This window comes from Carassius auratus, chromosome 43, assembly GCF_003368295.1.
Source record: "Carassius auratus strain Wakin chromosome 43, ASM336829v1, whole genome shotgun sequence".
NCBI lineage: Eukaryota > Metazoa > Chordata > Actinopteri > Cypriniformes > Cyprinidae > Carassius > Carassius auratus.
Genome location: NC_039285.1, coordinates 21,372,650 through 21,397,261, shown reverse-complemented (window position 1 = coordinate 21,397,261; position 24,612 = coordinate 21,372,650). Strand labels below are relative to the sequence as shown.

Here is a 24,612-nt window from a genome sequence, read left to right as displayed (position 1 = left end):
GATCACCGGCTTCTGTGGGAGCCTCCTTGATCAGCAGAACTGGCACAGCACTGCAGAGAATTTAATGGATGTCCAGCTAGGTCACCCTGAAGCGGTCTCCTGGCTGCTTAGTTGTGCTTTCACATCCAGCGGAGGTGGAGGTGGCAGTTACAGAAGTCTTCTTGTATATGCTGCCTCTGGTGATGCTCCCCTCACCCGAGGTTTGTAAAATTTGAGCTTGCCTCTCCCGTGAGATTCAGCGCCTTGGTGATGCTTAGGAACCTTTAGGTACACAAGCTAAGCACTGTGTACTTTCTGAAAACCATATGGTGGTCAGTGAGCAGGTGAATACTTTGCGATCTTTCTAAAATGTAAGTGGTAAGACTCCTTATTCCTTAATTGTGCGCTTTTACTAGCACTAAACCGTTACAGCAGCATCCTCACATGTGATATAAGCTACTAGCTGGGACTGCTTCTTTATGTATATAGATATGATGTAATGACGCAACGACGCACATCGGCAAACTCTTATTTTCCGCAGAAACCTACCAGTACCACTCAAATTAGAAAACATTATTACAAGAATACCATTGTGAATCGGGCCAGAGTAAGGAGTTAGTTTGATACTTGCTCAAAAATTTATTTGGGATATATATATATATATATATATATATATATATATATATATATATATATATATACATTTTTTTTTTTTTTTTTTTACCAAAAACAGTTATGGACTGCAACTTGGTTTGTTCTGATGGCTCATATTGTACAACCTCCCCACCACTGACCGCATCAGGAACAATAAATATCTGACTGCTCCACAGGGTTGGCGCCAGAGCGCACAATGTGAAGGGGCAATGAAATATATATATATTAAAAAAAAAACACGATCAAACACAAAACTTGTAAATAAAAAATATTGTGTGTGTGTGTATATACACGATTACATGCGGCTGGAGATTCCGGTGTTTTTTGCTCTGAAAAATAACTAACTGGAAGCTCTTTAGGTTTGCTGTATAGGCTTTTAGCTAAAAAATATTTTAATATTTAAGCACACAATAACATTTTAAATTACTTCAATTTCTGGAAAAAAAAAGAAATAAAAAAAGGAAAAACTACAGAATCTAGGCCCAGTAATTGATGTCATAAATACACAAGCCTGATTTTTGTTTTAATTATCAATCGTACATCCAAAAATAAAAATAAAAAGAATACAACATAAATAAATAAATAAAGACTGAAAAAGCAACAACGTTGAAGCCAGAAGTGAATATAAACCAGGTTTGACCCAGACTCTGTTGCTATGGGAAGCCAAGCATATGAATAGCCTAATGTAAATTTGTTAACCCATAATAACAAATTGTAACTAATTAATCTAACATTTTCATTTGTGGCATGCTTAAAAAAAAACACTAAAATTATTAAAAAAATTCCCCATTTTCAGAAATAATAACAGCAGGCCTAATAATGTTATGATGTACCAAAATGAACTCTATAGGATATTTTAGCTTCCCTCACTTTAAAAAAAAAACTTTAAAATTTAACCATATCAGAACAGAAAATGAAATATATAAAGAAATATATAATTCTAATGGATAAATATGATTGCATTATATAATAATATAGGCTTAGAAAAAAACAAGCCCCCCCCAAAAAATAATTTCAAATGAAATGTATGGTAAAGTTAGGCACAAATCCAAATGTGTCCATATTCACCATGTAGCCTATTTGAAGTGAAACTATTAGTGTATTTATTAGGTAAAATAGGATTTGTAGTTCACGCGCATTCCAGTATCGACTGGAAAAATATCATAGTGAGCAAAAATATGCCACAGTGACTGAGGTGGATGGCGACAAGAGTGAGTTTTTCTGAGTGAGTCGCACTAAAGACTTTTATATTGAAAGAGAAAGTTTTGTAAACAAGCAAGTTATTTTTAACAACAGACTGTAAGACATGGTTAACAAAAACACTGAGCAGTGCTGTCATTAGAAATCACCTATAACAGATGATAGAACAGTACGACAAATATATGGCTTTCCTTGGGGAAGATTCAAACAAATGTGAATATTGGATTGAACTGAAGAACGAATGCTTTATCAGATGCAGCTTATCACACTTGTTCAGTCCATCTCTCTCTCATAATATTTGACTCATACATAATACAGTGAGTTTTTAATACAGTAAAATACAAGAAGCTTTCAATTTTAGAAACTCAAGGTTTCCTATGTTACTAGTTCAAAAGTGATGTTTTCGAATTATTAATGGATCTTGAGTGCAGCTTTTAAACTGTCAAACTAAGATTTTAATCCTTTGTGGAAGGAAGTAGTCCTGCACACACTCAGTGTTTGTTTCTTATTTATTTACACACTTGTGCCGTCAAACTGTTGTATAAATGCAATATCACACTCGTAGCGGTTCAGTATCGTTCTATATCCGAATGGCTATGATTACTTACAGCTGATTCCCAGGCATTCTGAGTATACAGTATATACATTATATGTGTGTGTGTGTGTGTACTGTATAAAGAGTTTGGTTCCAAAATAAAATAAATAAATCCATTTTGATAAATTTTAGTAAAAATGAGTTTTCTTTACCAAGAAAGCGGCAAGATGAAAAGCACTATTTTCTGTTTCAAACCCTCACATAGCATATTTAGGTTATAATAACATTACTAGGGCCGGGCCTTTAACGTGTTAATTGAGATTAATTAATTACACAAAAAAAGAACACGTTAGCTAAGATTAATTAATTACACAAAAAAAATTCCCTCATTTTTAATAACTTATTTTTGCACCGCGGAACGTTTCTCACTGGATGAGTTTCGGCGGGACCGATTATACTGAAGCACCAACTAGCGTTCACATATCACTGCAGCACATCGAGCCTCAAGTATCACCTCAACGCAAAACATATAGCAGCTAGCGTGGACTTTACACTTTATGTTGAACTATGTATTATTTTTATGGTGCAACTGGCAGTTTATGTTGAACTCTTTAATGTTTTGGCCAAGGTTATTGAGAGTTGGACTTGAGCATGTTATGGCCTCTGAAGCAACAGAGAGATGTTTTCTAATAGTCAGTGTTTCCAATGTTCTGAATCTAATTGAGAAGGTTCCAAGCATCTATAAGCTTCCTGAATTTCTGAAATGTACTATTTCTAAATTGTTTCTAAATATGCTATTGCTACACTTAATGGCAAAAATTGCACTGGTCTGCTAGACTTGGTTGAACAAAAATAAACAATATTTTGTTGCTTAAGCTTATGTGTTCAGTCATTATTCAATGGTATTCTATAAATCCAAGTGAAAAAAAAAAATACTTCTCACTGTTCTCAGGTCAAATATTTATATGCGATTAAAATGCGATTAATTTCGATTAATTAATTACAAAGCCTCTAATTAATTAGATTAATTTTTTTAATCAAGTCCCGGCCCTAAACATTACAAATTAAAATCCAAAATTCATAGGTTTTTCAAAGATTTATCATAAATTTGTATTATTTTTTTCTCCTAAAATACAAAAAAAATCATGAAATATTTTTTTTCACAAAATGCCACAGTAAGTTTACCCATAAATGCCAGCCTCTGAACTTGGTCAATACTAATTATTTCATATCATAATCAATACTAATATACAGGCACTGGACTAAAAATACATTCATCAGTCATCGCTTCCAAAATGAATTCAATGGGTCATCTTGTTAATGCTATAAATTAATTACAGCAATAAAATATTTTTTTTATAATGAACATCAAGAAAATTAACTATCACATTAGACCACAGAAATTCCAAAATGACATTTCCCTTACATTCAACTTCGAAAAGTGCATTAATCTTTGCCATGTTACATTCATTTAGTTGACAAGTGCTATTTGCTGTATTAACAAAAACATAAATGGCATTAATGAAAACACTAACAATGACAAGCTATGCAATATAGCATTCATAATCAAATGTGATTTATCTAATGAACGTGATATAGAGCAGCTTGTCAGTGATCTACGGCTCTGTGTATTAAATGTCACTCCATCTAAAAGCCTGTGATGGAGATTTACCGGTGCTATTAATCACAGAACAGGCTTTACTGATGAGAGAGAGCCCTTGTTTGTTGATCACAAAGTAGAGGAGTAAAACTAAGATGCGGAGTGTATTAAAAGTGCCGCCATTACTGTCTAGAGTGCGTGGAATGATACACTGTGGATATATCACATTCTGCAAAAAAGGGAGGCTGGCGTTTGTTGCGGTTTGGAAAAAAAGGGAGAAAAAACAACCTAATAAAATGCCACGAGACTCATTAGAAAAGAACTTCATCTGGAAGTTCTGGATCAGGACATTGACCCAAAACACAGTTCAGTCAAGGGCTTTATCAGGGCAAAGAAATGTAAAGTCATAGATTGCCCAAATCAATCTCCAGATTTAAATCCGATTGAACATTAATTTCACTAGCTAAAGAGGAGACTAAAGACAGAAACTCCCCAAAACAAGCAACAGTTGGAATTGGCTGCATTAAAGGCTGGAGAAAAGCATTTCAAAGCATAAGACCAAGAGTCTGGTGATGTCTATGGGTTGCAGACTCACTGCTCTGATCTGCAACTAAATATTAGCTTTTAATCTTTTACAACTGCCTAAAATTCAACTGTTTCAATATTTATACTCACATCAAACTGTGGAATCAAATCTTAAAGTGCTGTCCTTTTTATTTGGTAAAACATGTATGTGTCGAAAGACCTAATAATAAAACGTGACGTGTCACATATTCATCTTTTGGTTGCACTTTATTTTACAGTATGTGTACTAACATGTACTTATAGTGTACTTACAGTGTATTTATCTAAGAAAGTTCTGGTAATACAAGGTAACTACATGGGGTAGGGTTAGGTTTAGGGGTAGGTTCAGGGTTAGTACCTAGTTATTACATAGTTATTGTAATTACTATAATAAGTACATAGTATGTACATAAGGAACAGGACTGTAAAATAAAGTGCTACCCATCTTTTAAATCATATTTGCAAATGTCTTGACTCCATAGCAGAGAAAGCAATTATGTCTTTACTGTTCCAATACTTGTGAAAGGCACTGTATATATAAAGACTACAAGTAAATTTTTGCTTACTTGAACTTGGTACAGTGTTGGCTCACTACTTGATGTAAAATCTGGGTCCTGAAACAAAACCAACTGAAAACCACTGATCTACATTGTAGCACTGATTGAAACTGAAATGAACTCAATGCTCTGAAAGTCTCTTTGACTCCCTCTGCTTTTGTGTTACATGTTTTAGAGCAGAAGAGTGTGTAGGTTTGAGTATGGCATATTTCTCTCTCTCTCTCTGTTTGTGTGTGCGTGTGTGTGTTTGTGAGCACGTTTGATTTATAGACAAAGACATGGAGAGGGTATGTTGATCTCAATAATCTAGCAATGGCCGGTTTCATGCACAGATGCCTTTCAAATCTATAAATAAAGGGCACAGCACCTCAAGGCCAGGGCTTCCTAAGTCTATTTGTGGAGAACAATGGTGACACTGAAATCTGCTGACACGTATGAGTACTATCATTTCTCCTACGATAAGAAGCACCATCATAGGAACTGCTGTGTTCCCATGCAGGAAAACCTTGCACGATTCTATGTTCCTTGTCATTGTAAGTTTTATAATTTAGCTTTAACATACAGTACATCATTATGCATTATATGTGTGTTGAAGTGGGGAAGTCGGGGAAGTGTAGGGAAGTCATGGCCTAGTGGTTAGAGAGCTTGACTGCTAACCCTAATGTTTAGGGTTTGAGTCTTGGGCCGGCAATACTACACGGATGTGCCCTTGATCAAGGCACTGAACCCCCAACTCCTCCCCAGGCACCGCAGCATAAATGGCTGCCCACTGCACCGGGTGTGTATTCACGGTGTGTGTGTGTTCACTGCTGTGTGTGTGCACTTTGGATGGGTTAAATGCAGAGCATGAATTCCAAGTATGGATCACCTTACATGGCTAAATGTCGCATAAGTCTTTGTCTCAATGTGCATAGATAATTATACTTTAAAAGTGCAGTTTTATGAAAAATGAAAAGCCTGGGTAATAAAAAAAAAAAACATCTGTAAATAATAATAATAATAACCCACTAATTATATTGTTACTGTACAAACACTTATCTAATAGTTCATGATTGGCAAAGAGACAAGAACTGAAAATCACTGCCTTCAGAGGATGCCAGAACTTTAAATGAAAATCCAACTCTAATAGTCGGTGGTAAAATTTAAACCACTCAAGCACATATCAATAACCTTCAAACTGCTTCCACGGTTCCTCTCTTAATTTAAACTCCACCTCATAAAGTTGGCATTTAAAAATCTATATTAGTTATAGAACATTAATTCAAAGCAAGGTGTGGGTTTCAATCTATGGGTTTGAGAGTCATTAATAACAAAATGAATGGAAAGTTAATGGACGCTACCTTAAAACACAGATAAGCTTATCTTAATGCCACCGGACATATTTAGTAGATGCGGCTGGTTATGAGCACTCAATGGGCTGCTGTGTTTCAGTCGTTCGTTATGTTGACAAGAAGACAAGCATTCAGGACAGGTTGTCTGTCTCTAATTTGATCCAGATCTTTGATTACTAACACCAATTGATTTTAAAAACAAAAAATATTGATAGACTTTTTGCCCTGTGCTACTAAGGTTTCAGCATTAATTGTACTACATAATAGCTAGTTTCGATGTATTACAGATGCATCAGACTTAGTACAGATTCAGGTGACATGCACCAGAGACATGACTTTCTCTCTCTCTCTTTCTTTCTCTCTCTCTCTCTCTCTCTTTATATATATCTATATATATAGATATATATATTTTTTGTAAAATAGTCAGTTTTTAACTATTTGATTCATTCCAAATAATTATTTTTATAATCAATATTTGGACCCACTTTATATTAAGTGGCCTTAACTACTATGTACTGTAGTTCAATTGTAATAATTAATTTGGTACAATGCACTTATTGTGTACACACATGTTTTTACATTGTACTTATATTTGAAAAATATCTGCATCTGTAATTAATTTCTGTAATTGCATGTATAATTACACGTTGACCCATCCCTTACACCTTAACACACCCTTAAACTTACCCATACCACCAATCTGTTTCCCAACTCAATAGCAGCAAAAAAAAGTTGCAATACAATATGAACACAATTAAGTACATTATATTTATTTTTTGATGTAAGTACATAGTAGTTAAGGCCACTTAATATAAAGTGGGACCCAATATTTTTTTTGCACTGCATTTTGCAAAGTGGCTTAGTTTCAGAAGCTTGCCTGTGACGCTTTGCAATTATTCCTATTTAGCCAGCTCACCTGTTTTTAAAAAAGAGTGGATCAAATATATCATGTTCTGCAGTGACATGAACCTTTCACTAGGGGAAAGCTGTTTTTTTGTGATCATATCATGACTCAACTCTACCTCTCATTACATCTTGATGATCCGATGGTAGCTGCTCGCATCTCAGCTTGTCTAACAGAGATTTTTTACTGGATGAAGGACCATCACCTTAAATTCAACCTTGCCAAGACAGAACTGCTTGTGATTCCAGCAAACCCATTGTTTCGTCACAATTTCACCATCAAGTTAGGCACATCAACCATAACTCCTTCAAAAACAGCTAGAAGCCTTGGAGTTATGATTGATGATCAGCTAACTTTCTCAGACCACATTGCTAAAACTGTCCGATCCTGCAGATTTACTTTATTCAACATCAAGCAGATCAAGCCCTTTCTTTGAGAACATGCTGCACAACTCCTTGTTCAAGCTCTTGTTCTGTCCAGGCTGGACTATTGCAATGCCCTCTTGGCAGGTCTTCCAGCCAATTCTATCAGCCCTTTACAATTAATTCAGAACGCGGCAGCAAGATTAATTTTGAATGAGCTGAAAAGAATACACGTCACACCTCTGTTTATCAATTTGCACTGGCTTCCAATAGCTGTTCGAATAAAATTCAAGGCATTGATGTTTGCCTACAAAACTACCACTGGCTCTGCAGTCAATTACCTAAATTCATTACTTCAGACTTACGTGCCCTCTAGAAGCTTGCGTTCTGCAAGTGCATGTCGCTTGTTTGTGCCATCCCAAAGAAGCACAAAATCACTTTCACAGACTTTAACATTAACCGTTCCCTCCTGGTGGAATGACCTTCCCAACTCAATCCCAGCAGTCCTTAGCCATCTTCAAGCATTGGCTTAAAACACATCTCTTCCATCTTTATTTGACCCTCTGACTTTAGCACTCACTATTCTAATTCTACCCTTAAAAAAAATTAAAGGTGCTGTAGGGAACTTTCGTAAAAAAATATTTTTTACAAATTTATTAAACCTGTCATTATGTCCTGACAGTAGAATATGAGACAGATAATCTGTGAAAAAATCAAGCTCCTCTGGCTCCTCCCAGTGTCCTATTGCCATTTGCAGAAAGTCATGCGCTCCCGGTAAGAAACAACCAATCAGAGCTGCGGTCTGTAACTTTGTTTGTGTTCAAAATGTAGAAAAATTAACATAATAAGCGAGTACACCATGAATCCATTTTCCAAACTGTGTTTTTAGCTTGTCCTGAATCACTAGGGTGCACCTATAATAAGTGTTTATATTCGGACTATTTTAGATTGCTTCAGGGGCACCGCGGCGGAGTAACCCAGTACCTTTGTGATTCTTCATAAACATAAACAGAGAGAAGTAGTTCCGGCTACGATGTTCTTCCGCAAGACGCAAGCAGTTCTGTTTATTAACCGCTAGAGCCTCAAAAGTTCCCTACCGCAGCTTTAAATCTGACTACCTTTCTAATCGTTATGTATTATATTTATTTTTTTATTATACAACTTTGTATATAGTAAAAGACCTCTAAAACTAGCTCTCTCTATTATTTTTCTATTCTATATGTTTTCTTGTGATTTATTATATTATTTAAAAGCCCTTAAAAGCAACATGTACTGCATTAAGCTAACTGAGACTTGTTGAAAACCCCTTATGTTGCAAAAGTAAAATGATGCAAATTATATTAGACTAACAATCATTAGACTCCCATCGGGTTCATGCAAATTGCAAGCAGTACTCAAGAGAATCACTATAGATCTTCTGACCCTCGGTACTGGAAAAATAATAGACTAGACCAAAGCGGCTATCCATCATCTCTGACACATGCGAGGGCTAAATTAAAACATTGCTGTGTTCTACAAATCATACATCAGGTTGTTTGTGACCTTATTGGAGTCACCAGGTCATTAGCGCTCTACTGCACATCAAAAGGAAGCCATCATCCCTCATTAGCAAGTGGGAGTAGACTTCGATCTGAGAGAGGCCAGCGAGCCTATTTGTAGGTTTATCCTGGACTGTGGCACCCTAATCTATACCTGGTAATCTGTCAAAGTCATCATTTACAAAGACGTCTGTAGATCTGTTGCATCATAGCCCTTAGCTATTGACATGTGCTTAAGTACGCACATCTATACAGTGGAAAGTGGAAAACATTTCAAAGTGATAGGAAGGTTGAGGAGACTGCTGCTATGTCATATGGCATAAGCCATATTGTCTAGGGCCCAGAGCAAGGTTAGTGTAAAATAACATTTTCTCCATTAGGTCCTTGGATATTTCAGTCAATATCAAATTAATGTTTATGTTACAAAAACTTCCAAACATGCACATTTTTGCCTTTTGAATGCATTACAATTTCATCATACGATGCTTTTCACCTTTTCTTTGTTGATACCTAATTTGTATTCACTGCGAAATAAGCACAAAACACGATGCCTTCATGAATTGGGTTTAGATTAGCAGTGCAAGTTCTCTTTGGACAAACGCCCAATACATAATTTGAATAGCAAACATTCACCTAAAATATCTGATAAACCATGGGAAATGTTTCAGCCTGGGAATGAATCTACAATCAGTGTAGACACATTAGACAATCGAGGCCTCTTTATTCCCTAAACAGCCCTGAGAATAAGGAGATCTACTCAGATCAATATTGCACACAGTTTTCTGCAAAGTCAACCAAACAGTAGCCGAGAATAGGATATCTAGATAATCCATTCACTTTCATATATTCAGATTGCAATTTTGCTGCTGAAGACCATGTATCAAAATCGTATCGGTTAAATTTGTACAGACCATGCTTAAATGTATTCGCAATTGATTATGTTAAGTGGAATATGACTAATTTTTAAGGGAACAGATTTTAAATTAGCTGCAGACTGAACAAACTATACACGGACTGCCACAGTAACTCCACATCAACAGCATTATTAATAATCAGTTTGAACGCCACAATACCTTGGGCTCTCTGTTTTGTTTTGGATTGTATATTAGTCCAAATGTCTTAAACTATAATACCGAAACTGTGGTCTCAAAGATATTTCAAAACTGCATTACTGTCATTGAGTATCAATGACCTGAGAACTGGAACAATGTTAATTAAAATGGAAAAATTATTATTATTTTTTGCTCCAATAAGCTTTCCAAAGGACCCCCTCCAGCAGAGTGGAACATACCCGGAGTACTTTCATCACCTTTCACCTCTTTCCACAACTCCAGCCTGGACAGGTTTGCAAAGACATGGCTAGCCGGACAACAAGAGGTTTCTCAAATCCACCCTCACTCACATGCTGGAAATATAGCCTTAGCATCAATACTGAAACATTTATCTTCTTGTCAGTTCTTGAATGCTATTTTGTGCAGTCTGCATGCTTTTGGAAGGGATGACTCAGCATTGTCAGCAAATGATTAATGTGTTGCAGTTTTGTATATATTTAAATGACCGACCTTCTTGTCCCCCCAAAAAATCATGGAAAATTCATTGAGGTCAGCTGCTTTACAGAGCTTGTAGTTAATACCCAGCTTGCTCCTTGAAGTCATTTTGAAAGACTGATGGTTTCTAGGTTTAATGTAAAAGTCATTTCTTACTCACAAAGACAATAAAACATTCAGGTCAACAGTTTGCTTGACATCAAGGAGAACATACCTGTGGCTTCGACCATGCCCTCCAAGATGACGACAATCTCAAACTCTTCCTTCTCCATCTGTGCCCGGGACATCTCCCAGAAAGGACTCTTCTCATTGATCTCATGGGAGATAATGAGAGGCGATACCAAAAAGAGGCGATCGTCTCCTGTGTCAAAGCCTATGTTGATGTCCGTCTGGTTGAGAGGTATAAATTCACCCTCCTTCGTCTGCTGTGAACGAATGAGTTTAGCCCGGATTGACGCTTCCACGATGTGCGAATTCCGCAGGTCACCCACTCTGAACATCAGGCACATCTTGCTGTCCCGCACTGAGATCACGGCCTTGTGGGAGAACATCAGTGTCTCTGCTCGGTTCTTGGGCTGTGAGATCTTTACAAACATGCAGCCCACCATCATGGCGTTTACAATGGAGCCCAAGATGGCCTGCACTAGTAGAAGTATAATCCCTTCTGGGCACTTCTCTGTGATGACACGATAGCCATAGCCAATGGTAGTCTCTGTTTCTATGGAAAAGAGGAACGCAGAGACAAAACTGTTGAGGTTTTCGACACAAGGGGTCCAGCCCTCCTCATCAGCGTGTAGAAGATCTCCTCGTATTAATGCAATGAGCCACCACAAAACCCCAAAAAAGAGCCAGTTGACCACGTAGACCAAGGTGAAAATGAAGAAACTGAGACGCCAACGTAGATCAACCAGTGTTGTGAAGAGGTCGCTGAGATAGCGATAGGTCTCTTGAACGTTTCCGTGATGGACATTGCACTTGCCGTCTTTCTGTACGTAGCGCTGGCGGGGTTTCTTAACAGGATCAGAGATGAGGTGGGTGCGATCCGTGGGGATTTGTGCTTCCCTCAGGTGCTTGGGGAGTTTCTTCACCTGCTGCAAGGAGGTAGAGAGATAAGGAACAAATTCATCCTTCGTTTACAAGATCAGTGTGATAAAGAATTCTTTGCAGAAGTCTCAATTCAAAATACTGATGATGATGATAAAACAGGCTACAATACTCTGAGCCCGTAGACCTATATTAAGCATCAGTGTTTGGGAGATTGCTAGGGAGGTTTCTGGAGGCATAATACTGTACATGCATGATGTGATGCTTCCTACAGGTCCTCTGGTGTTGCCATCATTCAACATATTTTGCAAGCCAGATCAATAGCTCCCATCTGCCTCTTCTATCTCTTCACTTAGATGCTGTAAGCCAGACAATGACAGTGTGGATGGCACAGTTGCCAACATCAAGCATTCGTACTGCATACTGTTCCTTTCTAACAATATAAGTGCACTGATATCTTTTGTAACCGTCTTGAAATTGTTATGGTGCGTCTCTGCACAAACAGAACGTTCAGATTACTGCAACATAACATAACTGATGGGTTTTTCTGTTTTCTAATGCTGCTCTTTTTTCTCTCTCCTCTTGTACTCTCTGTCATATGTTCTCTCTATCTTGGCCCTAGTCCATTTTTCTGATTCCATGTTCTACATCAGCTCCATGGGACACTTCCCCTATTACCTTCCTCTTCCACATGGGACACTGGCAAGCCCAGATAAGAATCTTTGCCCCCTCCCAAGTCCATAACACCATGGCCTCCACATGAGACAAGAACGCAATGGCATGTTATCTTTCCCTTTGTGGAAGAGTGTGCTTTGTTGTTAATTGAAACGTGGCATCATGGTGGTGGTGGCAGTCAATTATAGGAAGGTCTTGAAGTGCTTATGAGAAACCGAAACACACAGAGACCTCCTGCTGTGTAAACACCTGCGGCCCCCAATTTTCTGTCAGATAAAGCCAAATATTGGCCAAAAAAATAGCAAACAAACATCTACAACTACAGGCAAATTCCAGCATTTGGTGTGACTACTACTTTGTAGATCAAGTTAGCTATTATATTCACCAGTCCTCATCATTTAAGTCATAAATGAAATATGCATTTAGCATAAATTAAATAAATGATTTAAATTTAAATAAATTAGACATAACATATTCAGCTTTATAAATATATGTCTTTATATATAGATTATTGCACAACTCCCTGAAATACTTGATTGAGCTTTGGGTAATAACCTATTTTGCATAATGTCCCTAACACTTTATTGGCAGATAATTTCATTGAGAATATAAAAAAATATATATATAAGGCTTCTAATAATAGTTTGATGTTTTATTAAAAATGGTAAATAATTACAATTATTGTCCATTCACATCATCACCCATTGCTTTTGTTCCTTGTGTTTTGACTGCCCCCATTATGATTTATTTGAAGGCCACTGGACTGAACTGCTATTTAGATGGGTTAATGATTAAAATATATTAAAAACATTAAATAAATCAATTAATTTATCATTTGTAGTCGTATTCTAAATGCTGAAGCTTTGTTTTTCTATTCCTGGTTACAGTATATTCCTTATTACTGAAGTTGAAAGGGATATTGGGGACAACTGACCTCTCTTGGAGTCACTCCTATTTCCATGTCGTGGTCCATGTGGACGCGAGAATCTCCTGCCATCCTCAGCTTCGACTGCAAACCTGACAGATAACAGAAAAGAAGAAATTATAACAAACATTTTATGATTTTAAACACGTTTCCAAAGGTAGTACTTTTAATGAGGGGGAAATACTGAGTGATCTTTAATGAATGCTCATTCAGTCAATATTGGGATTTACCACTTTAAGCCTTGATACATTACCATCATCCCGTTCAGATGGATAAATGTCATTACATGGATTTATTGTGCCCTATCCGAATATTAAATGGGTTGTTTTAGGATTACCACTGTTTACAGATTCACTCGAGCAAACAAGGTGCATTCAAAATCAGGGTTCATCTGACCAGCTAATGTTTCACTCACTGTCTCACCCTCCCAATTAGGTGAGTAAACATATTTATTATGTCAGACACCATGGGGAATGCCGTTCAACCACGGTTGTCTGACTCTCTAATGGACAAACAGAAAAACTAAACCTGACTGCTCAGGTTCTCACATTAAATAAAGTGTCTTTTTACATGTGACATAACATGACTTTGAGATGGAGCAAGCCGCACACACTCAGACACCTTTAGGGGAACATCTTTGATGGTTACTTGAAGGATTAAATCAAAGCTCACAAGGGAAATGCACTTTCTGAGTGTGTGTATTGAGTTGAATTTGTGCCTAAAACAGACTGGCAGCCTCAGCTGTTCCCTGCTCCCTAAAGAATAACTGCATCAGCACCGTCAGGCCATGAAAGCTGGCGCTGCTGTCTCCATCATCCAGTCAAACCTTCCCTCATACACGTAGAAGAAACGCCAACCTGGGTGAGCACCTCTGTGCACTCACTATCTCCATTCAGTCACATTTAGTGTTCACCTGTCAAATCTATCGAGCCAGCCTCTGAGCGGGTAGGGCCTGAACAGAAAGTACTGCTGTAGCGTAGGACAAAAAGAAGCACATTGGCTCTGTTTCAAAACCTACTGAGCTGTCTTGCTGTTTACAACATCCAAACTCAAATGGAATCTCATAAGTAACTGATTTGCAAAGGTCTGTTGAGGGCAGCATCTCTGTGTCAGATGACTCATAATTGACTTCAACAGTGTCTGTTGTTAGCATGTCGCTATGCTAGCGATATGATGTTACAAGCCTAAAAAATAGACTCACACAAATATACTAGAGTTGGAAGTAGTCCATTTTAAATGAATTCGGTCCCACTTTATATTAGGTGGCCTTAACTACTATGTACTTACATAAAAAAATAAGTACAATGTACTTATTGTGTTCATATTGTATTGTAAAACACTTTTGCTGCTATTGAGGTGGGATGGGGTAAGGTTAGGGAGAGGGTTGGAGGTATGGGTAAGTTTAAGGGTGGGTTAAGGTGTAAAGTATGGGTCAACAGTGTAATTATAAATGTAATTACAGAAATTAAATACAGATGTAATTACATGTCGTTTTTTTTTTAAATATAAGTACAATGTAAAAACATGTATGTACACAATATGTACATTGTACTAAATTAGTAATTAAAATGTAAGTACGTAGTAGTTAAGGCCACTTAATATAAAGTGGGTCCTAAATTAAATGAAATAGAAAACAAATGAAAGATAAAATACTTTTTGGAGGAGGGCTGTAGACTACATCTTACTGTACCTATGTTTTTTTTTTTTTTTCATTAACGGGTCTTAGGTATGGAAAACAGGATTTTGGTTAGTTTAAGTTCAGATGTCATGACATGGTTCATTAAGCAATGATTGAGGTCCAGATCCTGGTCACTCCCACACTGCACCTGTGCAGCTGTTGGTAATGTCATCATCTATGCTAATCGCTTACATAAGGTGCCTAATGACAGTGAAAAACTCCCACAACTCATCTGCAAGTCCTGCTAGGCATGTGCACTCTTGTGTTCTGAAAGCTGTTTAATATAATCGTTAAATAACTTTCATACAAACAATGGCAGATTTTCCTCTAAAATATAGTGTATAAAAAGGAAGAGAGTAAAACCCAGAAAGAGAGAGTGCAGCCTATTTAGATGGATATTTTACAAATCCCCCACTGCTTTTTCCATAAAAAAGTCCTTGAAACAGGCATTGATCAGCTAGGAGAGTAAATCAATGTAGACTAATCAGGTGAACTGATTACCACAAATGGCGTTGCATATTTCTATTCCATGCCTAGCAATGGCCACACACATTTTCAGGGCAGAGAAAATAACCCTCATGTTGGGGGAATGAGATAATCATCACCTTGTAGAGATCTGCTGCTGTATTGGGCAACAGCTGATCTCTGGATAATTAGTGCCTCCTAGAAAGAATCTCTGTTGCAAAACAGCTAAACTCATCAGTAGTGAAGATTTCACAGGAATTGGAGTCCAGTCTCACTGGAGATTCGAGTCCTTTGTTTGACCCTCTTTCTTATTTGTCTAATTCCACTCTACTGCAGTGACATCACTCATCCCTATTTGCACGGCCCTGCTTGCGCGCAGATGGCACGTCAGAGCCGCCATCCACTCAGGAATACAGTGTTGACTGACAGGTCTGCAGTGAAAGGGCACACTGACGTGACCTGCATCCGAGATGCACATGGAGAATACATCACAGGCAGACAGCAGGCCTCCTCAATGTCCCCTCCTCTGCCATTTCCACATTTTATGACAAAACGGTCCCTGTGCAACTCCATTTGACTTTGATGGTTGCATGCTGGTGAAATGAGCCAGAGCAGAGTCTGTTCCCTCCTGCTTATCATGCAGTTCTGAAGAGGCAACAAGCTCCTTATCAAGCTTTTAGAGTAGCATGCTTTTTGTGGTTTTGGAATCTGGTTGCTAGCCAGACAGGGGACACAGCATAGAGAGAGAGAGAGAGAGAGAGAGAGAGAGAGAGAGAGAGAGAGAGAGAGAGAGAGAGAGAGAGAGAGAGAGAGAGAGAGAGAGAGAGAAGCTTGCATTCAATGATTATGGTTCTGGTTCCTTAATCTCGTCAATGATTTCATCAATACTTTCGAGTAAGAAATGTTTGGGGGAAAATGCATAAGAGATAAATGTAAAGCAATATAATTTATGCACTTCAAAATGTCAAAATTATGCATTTACTTTTATTGACTTTTAACAGCATTAATGCACACACATAAATACAGCCTAGGAATAAATAGAACATGGATAAAGCTAAAAAAGACTGGTAACATTTGATTGATTTTATTTTTAGAAAACATTTTAAACTACACGTAATTGTGAGTTTTATGATCCTACATAACACATCTGTGTGCTGTGGGTCTATACATTTTATAAATTCACTAAAAAGAACCAAATCGTAAGTAATTCATTTTGGAATCAGCACAGAGCATTTGCTTTTGATTCACTATAAAGAACCAGTTTATATGAGTCATTTGTTAAAGTATCAGACTACTCTGGTCACAATGAGAACTGACTCCTCAGAGTCGTAAGTTTGGGAGTCTGACTTACACTAGTTATGTTTGTTTGTTTGTTTTTTGACTCACTAAAACGAACCAACTGAATCATTTGTTTGGGAATCATACTTTCAGTATGACTCAGTAGCGGTAATCAGTCAAGGTTTCTTATACGGTGTGCTGTTTAAATGAATGGATTAATGCATGCATGAGAATTGTTAACAGAGCGTAATTCTGGCGCAATATTTTAATGTTGGAGAATGCAGGCATCAGGTTTGCATAGTGACGTGTGGCTGTCAGACTGCTGTAATTGCACTGTAAAAATCCTACTGTATAATTTGCTGAACTCAGCCTCTCTTCGCAGAGATAAGTGATCTCTTTTCTATGAGAAAGACACCACAGGCGTGCACTTGTATCAATACTAATTAGTGTTTTAATGGAAGGTTTGGTGGAGGGTTCAGCTGCTGTCAGAGTTCCTCGCACATGATCTTACCCCTACATTATTGCCTCTTAGAGCAGATCAGCGCAGCGATCAGGGAGACACTTAAACTTGCTAAACCTGCAGATTTTTCAACAGACTGCAGTGCTGTTAAACACCCCCCCCCCAATAAATAGGAACAGCTGGTTTATTGAAAAGAGAGACATTTCCTGCAGTGTCTAGGGAATTACCCACGTGTTGTGTCAACACACTGCAGTACCAGTGATGTCCAACAACTCGATCTACTCAAACACATGGGAGAGTAATGACTGGTGGGGGAGGAAAAGAAAGAGCACACGCTGCTGCAATGCATTTTACTACTCAGATACGAGTCCATTCATCCATGTCCTGCAGTCATGGGTCGCGATTTTACCTCTCTTCCCTTTTTCTGTTGTAGGAGTAAGCAATTCTCAAGAGTCATCAAAACAAACTCAACAAGCCAGATTTTTGAATGGTGAACACATACCGGAGCTTTCTCCTTAGAATTTCCACCTAAGAATTTCTATAGCTGTGTAAAATTCAATGCAGTGTTCACTGCTGACTACACGCTGAACACACTCTGAAGCTGAAAAGTAGAAAATAAATGGTTCATATGGAATGCCCTGCAACATTATGGTGAATTTATAACATGTACTGTATCTGTTTCACTGTAACAGACACATTTTATGTTTTTCACAGGGCCTTAAACATTTTGCCACACAAAAACACTGATTTTTTTTTTCGTACTTGGCGCCTATGAAGCATTAATCTTTCCACATAGATTTATACCAGTGAACAACTGCAAAAAGTGCACATAAAAATAATTACGTTTCATGAAAATCCGGACACACCACTTGCTCTCACCACATTTAGTTTTGCTATATTTTTTGTGCAAAGACTTGCGTGTGAATTTCCCTCTGTGCTCCTGATGAAATATCAACACACTCTTTACTGATGCTTTTCTGCGCATGCACTGCACATATACACTTTCTATTTAAAGGGAACACTCAGTGAAGGATGAAAAACTGTCATCATTGACTCTTCCTCGTGTCCTTCAAAGCCCACATGATTTACTTACATCTGCTAAACATAGAATGGAAGATTATGAAGGCTGTTTTCCATGCAATTACCATGAATGGGAACTGAAGCTGTCAAGCTTTTAAAGGGCACCATGAAAATATTTTAAAAAGTCATCCTTTTGACTTGTGTGCTGCATTCATAATTTTCAAAAGCCAAATGATAAATGTATGTGGAACAGACAAAAGTCATTACATTTAGTGTAAAATATAGTACACAAGCCAGGGACACGTTTTATAACACTTTTGCATCCTTTTGAAGCTTGAGAGCATTCATTTTAGTTGCAAGGAAAATAACAACCACACATTTTTTCTTTAATGCCTTCTTTTGCATTAAAAAAAACAACAAAAAAAAAAACATACTGGGAATTAAATGAAGGTGAGTAAATCATGTTAAATTGTGTGCAATATCCCTCCCAAACTGGAGGGACTTTCAGGTGCATAGTAATAATCATAGTGCATAGTCATAATGTATACAATTTTAAATAAAAACTATGAAAATAAAACACTTATTTAAAAAATGATATATTTTATTTGTTTACCTTTGTGTTGTGTTACCATTAACTCAAATCAGAGAGCTGTAAACATTCAATCTAAGGACTAGAGTTTACTTTACGAGAGATCTGAATATACAGTATTCAGACTCTGTTCGGACACTTGGTCAATGTCGTCGCTGCAGCATGGTCTCTGGTGTAAGTGTGAGTGTGAATGTGTGCGGACGTGCATGTACGCACAGCAGAGAGAGCGCGATGATGGCTCGGCCGTCTATATCTGAAACTGTTATGGCACTTTGAGGTTAGTCAGGGCAAATGAGTTAAAATGCCCCTGGAATGAACAGCATCCAGCACGGCTCGCTGCCAGCATTGCATTCACTCGCCTGCGTGTGTGTTCAGGCATGCAAGTGTGTATTAGCATCCCTATCGCTCTGAATGACACCAAGCCTTCAAGCAGACATCCTGACAACACTAAGGACAGTTAGCCTAATGAAAGGAGTGCATCTCGTCCTATCAGTGACAGGAATAGCAGTGGCTGAAACTAAGCCGGACGCTGTGACTGGAGCATTGGCGCCTTGACAGCGACATTCCTCATAGTCCTACACCAACACAAGTGATGCTTCAGGAAGTTCACATGGGCAGCCAACTCCAAAAGGCTTTATAGGGTGTGTGTGTGTGAATGCATGCATCACTGGTCCAATGAAACTCAGTGAAGAGCGCTAACAAGGCCGTGCACTCTAGGCTGTCCTTTCTGGATTTGTATGTGTGTGTTTGCGGGGGTGTTTTTGTGTTAAGTAGAGAATAAGCTCTTCAACACTCTCTCCTGTGTTTATCAGATGGCCTGTCAGCTTCCTGAAGTGATTTGAAGCATCGAGTCTGCCAAAGCAGCCATCGTGTTCGAAGCGCCCTAATTAGCATTACAGAATCACTGCCTCAACATGAGCACTTAAAACACCGTAAGTCAGGGTCGGTCAATACAGTGGAGCACAAGCAGAAAATGCTAAATCTTTCTCCTTTGGGAACACTTGTAATCCAGTGATAATGGACTCTGCTATCTGGGGAATCTCTGGAAATAATCAAAATGTCAGCACACGTGAGATGATGACTGCGCAGGCAGATCCTCCTGAAGACAGGCCATCTGTTCTGCACAAACACTCAATACTGGAAATTCAAGTCCTTATTCACTTTACTGAGCAAGGAGGTTAATGCATACGCTACAATTTGTTTGCATTTCCATTCATGGGTTAATAATTAATAATGTTTCATCCATTGCTACACTATTATAAAAGAGACAATGGAGCTTTTTGACATGCACAATTTCGTTGTGATCATACCGTAAGACTTTTATTGACCTTGACACAAAATTTGCATCTTTGTTGCACCACTTGAGTCTTAAAAGGTTTTTACAAGAAGGTTTAGAAAAATTGGATCAAACAGGTCTGAACTAAAAAAGTTCAGTTGTTGCTTGACTGACACAGAAGATACGCTAGTGGAATTGTAAAAAGCACTTAAAATACTTTGAAGTAATGAAAAGGGCCAGGTGGTATGATGCTCCATTGACTTTGAAAGCACCACAGAACAAACGCACTGATATTTGTAATATTGCAGCAGTGGCCTGAGTATGTTGTGCTTCATCAATCTAAAATCGATCACCTTCTTGACTTCTGAATGACAGAGATACAAACTCTCACACACATACACACTGCAGCCTTTCACACTTCTCCTTGTCTCTTTGCTTAACAGTCAGAGATATCCTATTTATTGCAGCGATTCGATGCTACTAAACAAAGTGGCTGGAATATTTTGATGGTGTTTGCTGAGATGTTTCTCCAAGCTCAAACGTTCAAACTTATAAATCAATGCATGCTATATTTAGCAAAGGCTTGTGCTTGTTTCTTTCAGATAAACATCAGATGTTCTCTGATTTGTTTGCATAAGCGTGCCGGTGGCAGCGTGTATGCATCTCAATGCAAAATCAAGGCCTGAATGTAACTACAAATCTGTCTCTCTCGTTCCTTCATCTTCCCTTTTCATTATCTGTTATCGGCTTTTATTGCACACCGTCAGACACCCACACACACACACACAGCCCGTAAGGCCTGCTGTGTTTATGAGGCAGAAGGTAAAGGAAGGATTCTTCATTATGGAGTGGATCGGAGGATTTGTTTCACGAGGATGTGGCAGCATTACTTTCCACTGTATTGCTATCGTCATCTCTATATGTCACAGAACTGTGGTCACATTCGGTGACAGGCTGGAGTGCAAAAAGACGATCTACATTCAAATGTGATGCTGCGTTCACGTATTTGAGAATTATCATAACTCAGGGATTCAACACTGAGCTCCTCACATCCTTAGACTCACAAATGATTGGTTTCTATGGCAACACTCGTAACACCGAAAGGCTTCAAAATACCAAATTACTAAACGAAATCTCTGTAAATGAATACCTTGATACTTCATTGCGAAAAATCTAAGAACAAACAGTGTACACGTTTTTTGCCGTTTTAATACCTTTAACCGTTGGAGCCGCTGGGGTTTAACAAACAAATCCCACATGCCATGTCTAACAAAGATGTGCATGCTTAATATCCATAAACTTCTGTAATTGAACTTAGCAAAGCTGTCTAATGGGTTATATTTTGTTTCTTTTATTTTTTTTATATTGTTTTTACAATATTGTTAGTATACTGTAACAACAACAACAATAATACATTTAAATTGGTATTTTTATTTTGTTTATATTATTTTTTTTCAATATCAATTTCCTTCCTTATAATATTTTGCAATATCTCTTTACCAAAAGGTAGTTCCTCAATGGCATCATCTTTCAGGAAGTGACATCAGTTGATGGGAAAACAACAGAAAAAAAAATCAGTAACTGCAACAGATTATATGAATTCTGTGATTTTTAATGGTATTAGTAAGTATTACTTCAAAACATTCTGTACTGTTTGATAATAGTATAAATTTTACAATTATCAATATATATTTTGACTGATAACTTAAGCTATTTATTTATTTTGTTAGTCATCTTTTTTTCCCTCTCAGATAAATAATAAACTTTACCTTAAATCTTAAAATAAATTAACATTAAACATATATGTTTTAATTAATATATTACTATTAAAAAATAGTATAGATTATACATCATATCATGAATGAGCAAGCATAAGATATAATCTCAGACCTGTTCTTTAAACCGCTAGACACAGACATTCAAAGCACACAGGTCAATGCAGCAGGAAATAGAATTCCTCTCCAACCGCAGCTGACATGACAATATTCTGAATGTATTAGACTGAAGTTTTATCTAATTATGACTGAGCAGATGGATTGCGCTCGAGGACTTTCCGGCTTGGATCTTACCTAACACAGTGCAAATGGAAGCTGCACTTTGGGAGAAAATGAGGTGCAACTTACTTCCATCTGATGCACGTCCACACGCACTTTCACGCAAACACAGTTATGTGTGCATCATACAAAATCAATTTCTTTAAGGTAACCCACTATCAAATTATGTGGGGGAACTTCACATCATGAGATCAACTAATAATTCAGTCTTCAAGAATGATTAGCTTATACAATTATTGCTTATATCAAATGCACTATATTCTGAAGTCATCAAATTAATATGAGTAAGTAACAGAATAAAATGTAATTGTATTGACAAAAGCAGCAACAACCTACGCAATTTATTATTTTCCATATGTTCTATAGACAAATTCCAGTTTAAGGGGGTAAATAATAGCATTTTGGCTAAACGATACATTTAGTAAGTCACATTGATTTATAATTTCTATTGCTAAGTGCATGACAGAACTGGCAGTTGGTAAATTAGAAAAAGGTCTGTGGTGTGACGCAGTTGTTTTGCTCCGAGTTAAGAGAATTGTCATGAAGTTAATGGAGTCAAAGGTCACTCCATCAGAATCAACTGTGCCATGGTGACCAGAGACTTGAATGACGTGTATATGTGGACAATTCTGCAAATGAATTACGCTAAATGCTTTGCCTGCATTTAAGATGTATGTGTGCAGGTCAGGCTTTGCCTATATTGTAGGGAACCAATATCACCACAAGGATAGTAAAAACTGAAAATCACCTCCATTGCAGCAGCAAACAATCCCAACGAAGAAAAACGTTTAATAAACATACTAAAATATATTAGGGAAACTCTAAAAGGCTGAGAGTTAAGTTTAAACATATGGTTAAATGATATCAAATATAATTAGCTCAGTATAGTGCATACATTTGCATATTGTTTTTAGTTGCAACTGCATGTATATTTAAACATAACATGACTGTAGCTAAAGTGAAACCATACAGCAAATGTCTTACATTTGCCATTATGTATGCAAGCGGCAAGCAAACTATATGAACAATTCACACTCATTCCCTCTCCTTGAAGCAACGATTGAGCTAGCTTTTATTATGTCCCCCTTTATCAAGCAGCTACTGATTTGTTCTTTGCTTTTCAGCACAGAGTTATCTGGAGACCCAAAGTATGAGAGGACCGAGAGACTAGACGGAGGAAAATCTCTCTTTGTGAGCGGTTTGTAGCTGCAGCTCCAGGCGAAGAATCAGAGAGAATCGATATGACTCCCACCAAACACCAGTGACTTTTCTCTCTGAAAGCGTGCACCCAACAACATTCGGTTGCCACATACGCTCCTGCACGTGAAAGCACATGCAAACTCACTCCTGCACACACGTGCATGCACACATGCAACCAACAGGCTTGCGATACTGCGATGCACTAAAACACGTGTCCGCTCTTTAACCCGGGAAGGCTGACAAGAATGCCACCTTACATGCTGGAAGGCATTTAAGATCCATGGCATCGTTTGCTGTCTCAATGGGACAAGGGTCGCCTATGGGGTAATCCTGCGATCCCCGCCGGCTCTCTGTCCCTCTCAGCAGGCTTCTTCTCATGAGCGACGGATGATATAAAGACCACCGTTCGATGTTGATTGCATGACACAATCGCACTCAGCCGGGTGACGGATATTCTAACCCCCATTCCTCTCTCCCGTCAGACTTACCTTCATTCGAGCGCAGAGGTAGCTGTGCAGTGTCAAGGGAAGCATGTTAGGGCAGCTGCGCTCTCTTCTGAGTCCAGCTTTGATGTGCTCATCTCAGCTGCCTCACTGACTTTGTTCACACAGTGCTCCTCCACCTCCTTACCTCGCTCTCTTGGAGGATGCGAGTGAGTGAGAGAAAGAGAGAGAGGGAGGGATGTAAAAGTGAGCATGAGAGGATGTTTCCTCCCCCACAGCCCCCTGCTTCTCCATCTCCCCTCGCAGGATTTGTCCTTTTCATACTTGCGTGTGCGTGGAAGCATCCTAGCGCACAATCAGTTTCTGCGTACTGAGGTTTATGCAACTGCATGAAAAGATTTGATGAGAGAGAGAGAGAAGGAATCTAGACATGCCTGATAATCAATTTCTCTCATTTGTAAGCTTAAGAACAGCCTGAGGGTGAGATACACCACAGTGCAGTAGGGAAACTGGAAGAGACTGTATGTACTGAAGCAGAGAGGAGGCACAGGGGGACTGAGTGAGATAAAGTTGGACATTTGCTTGTCGCCCCTCTGCAAGGTCATCAGAACAGTGAGCAGATGTTTCGGGAGCATTACATCGAGGTTAGACATGTGGCCGTCTACCCACACACTTCCAACATGCGAATAAACACTGATTCATGACTCTGCAGTCTCCCCACACATGTGCATATG

The 24,612-nt window shown here is 38.2% G+C and overlaps 1 protein-coding gene across 1 annotated transcript in view; it reads right to left on the bottom strand.

Moving 5' to 3' along the window:
* Positions 1 to 24,169, bottom strand: part of LOC113061883 (G protein-activated inward rectifier potassium channel 4-like) — a 29,569-nt gene extending 5,400 nt beyond the window's left edge. Inside the window, exons 1-3 of the mRNA XM_026231376.1 lie at positions 23,924 to 24,169; positions 13,425 to 13,507; positions 10,986 to 11,862 (exon numbers count right to left, since the gene is read on the bottom strand). Of these exons, the coding sequence (XP_026087161.1) occupies positions 10,986 to 11,862; positions 13,425 to 13,487 (940 nt within the window). The 5' untranslated portion in view covers positions 13,488 to 13,507; positions 23,924 to 24,169. The remainder of the gene's footprint in view (positions 1 to 10,985; positions 11,863 to 13,424; positions 13,508 to 23,923) is intronic.
* Positions 24,170 to 24,612: the final 443 nt, after the last annotated feature.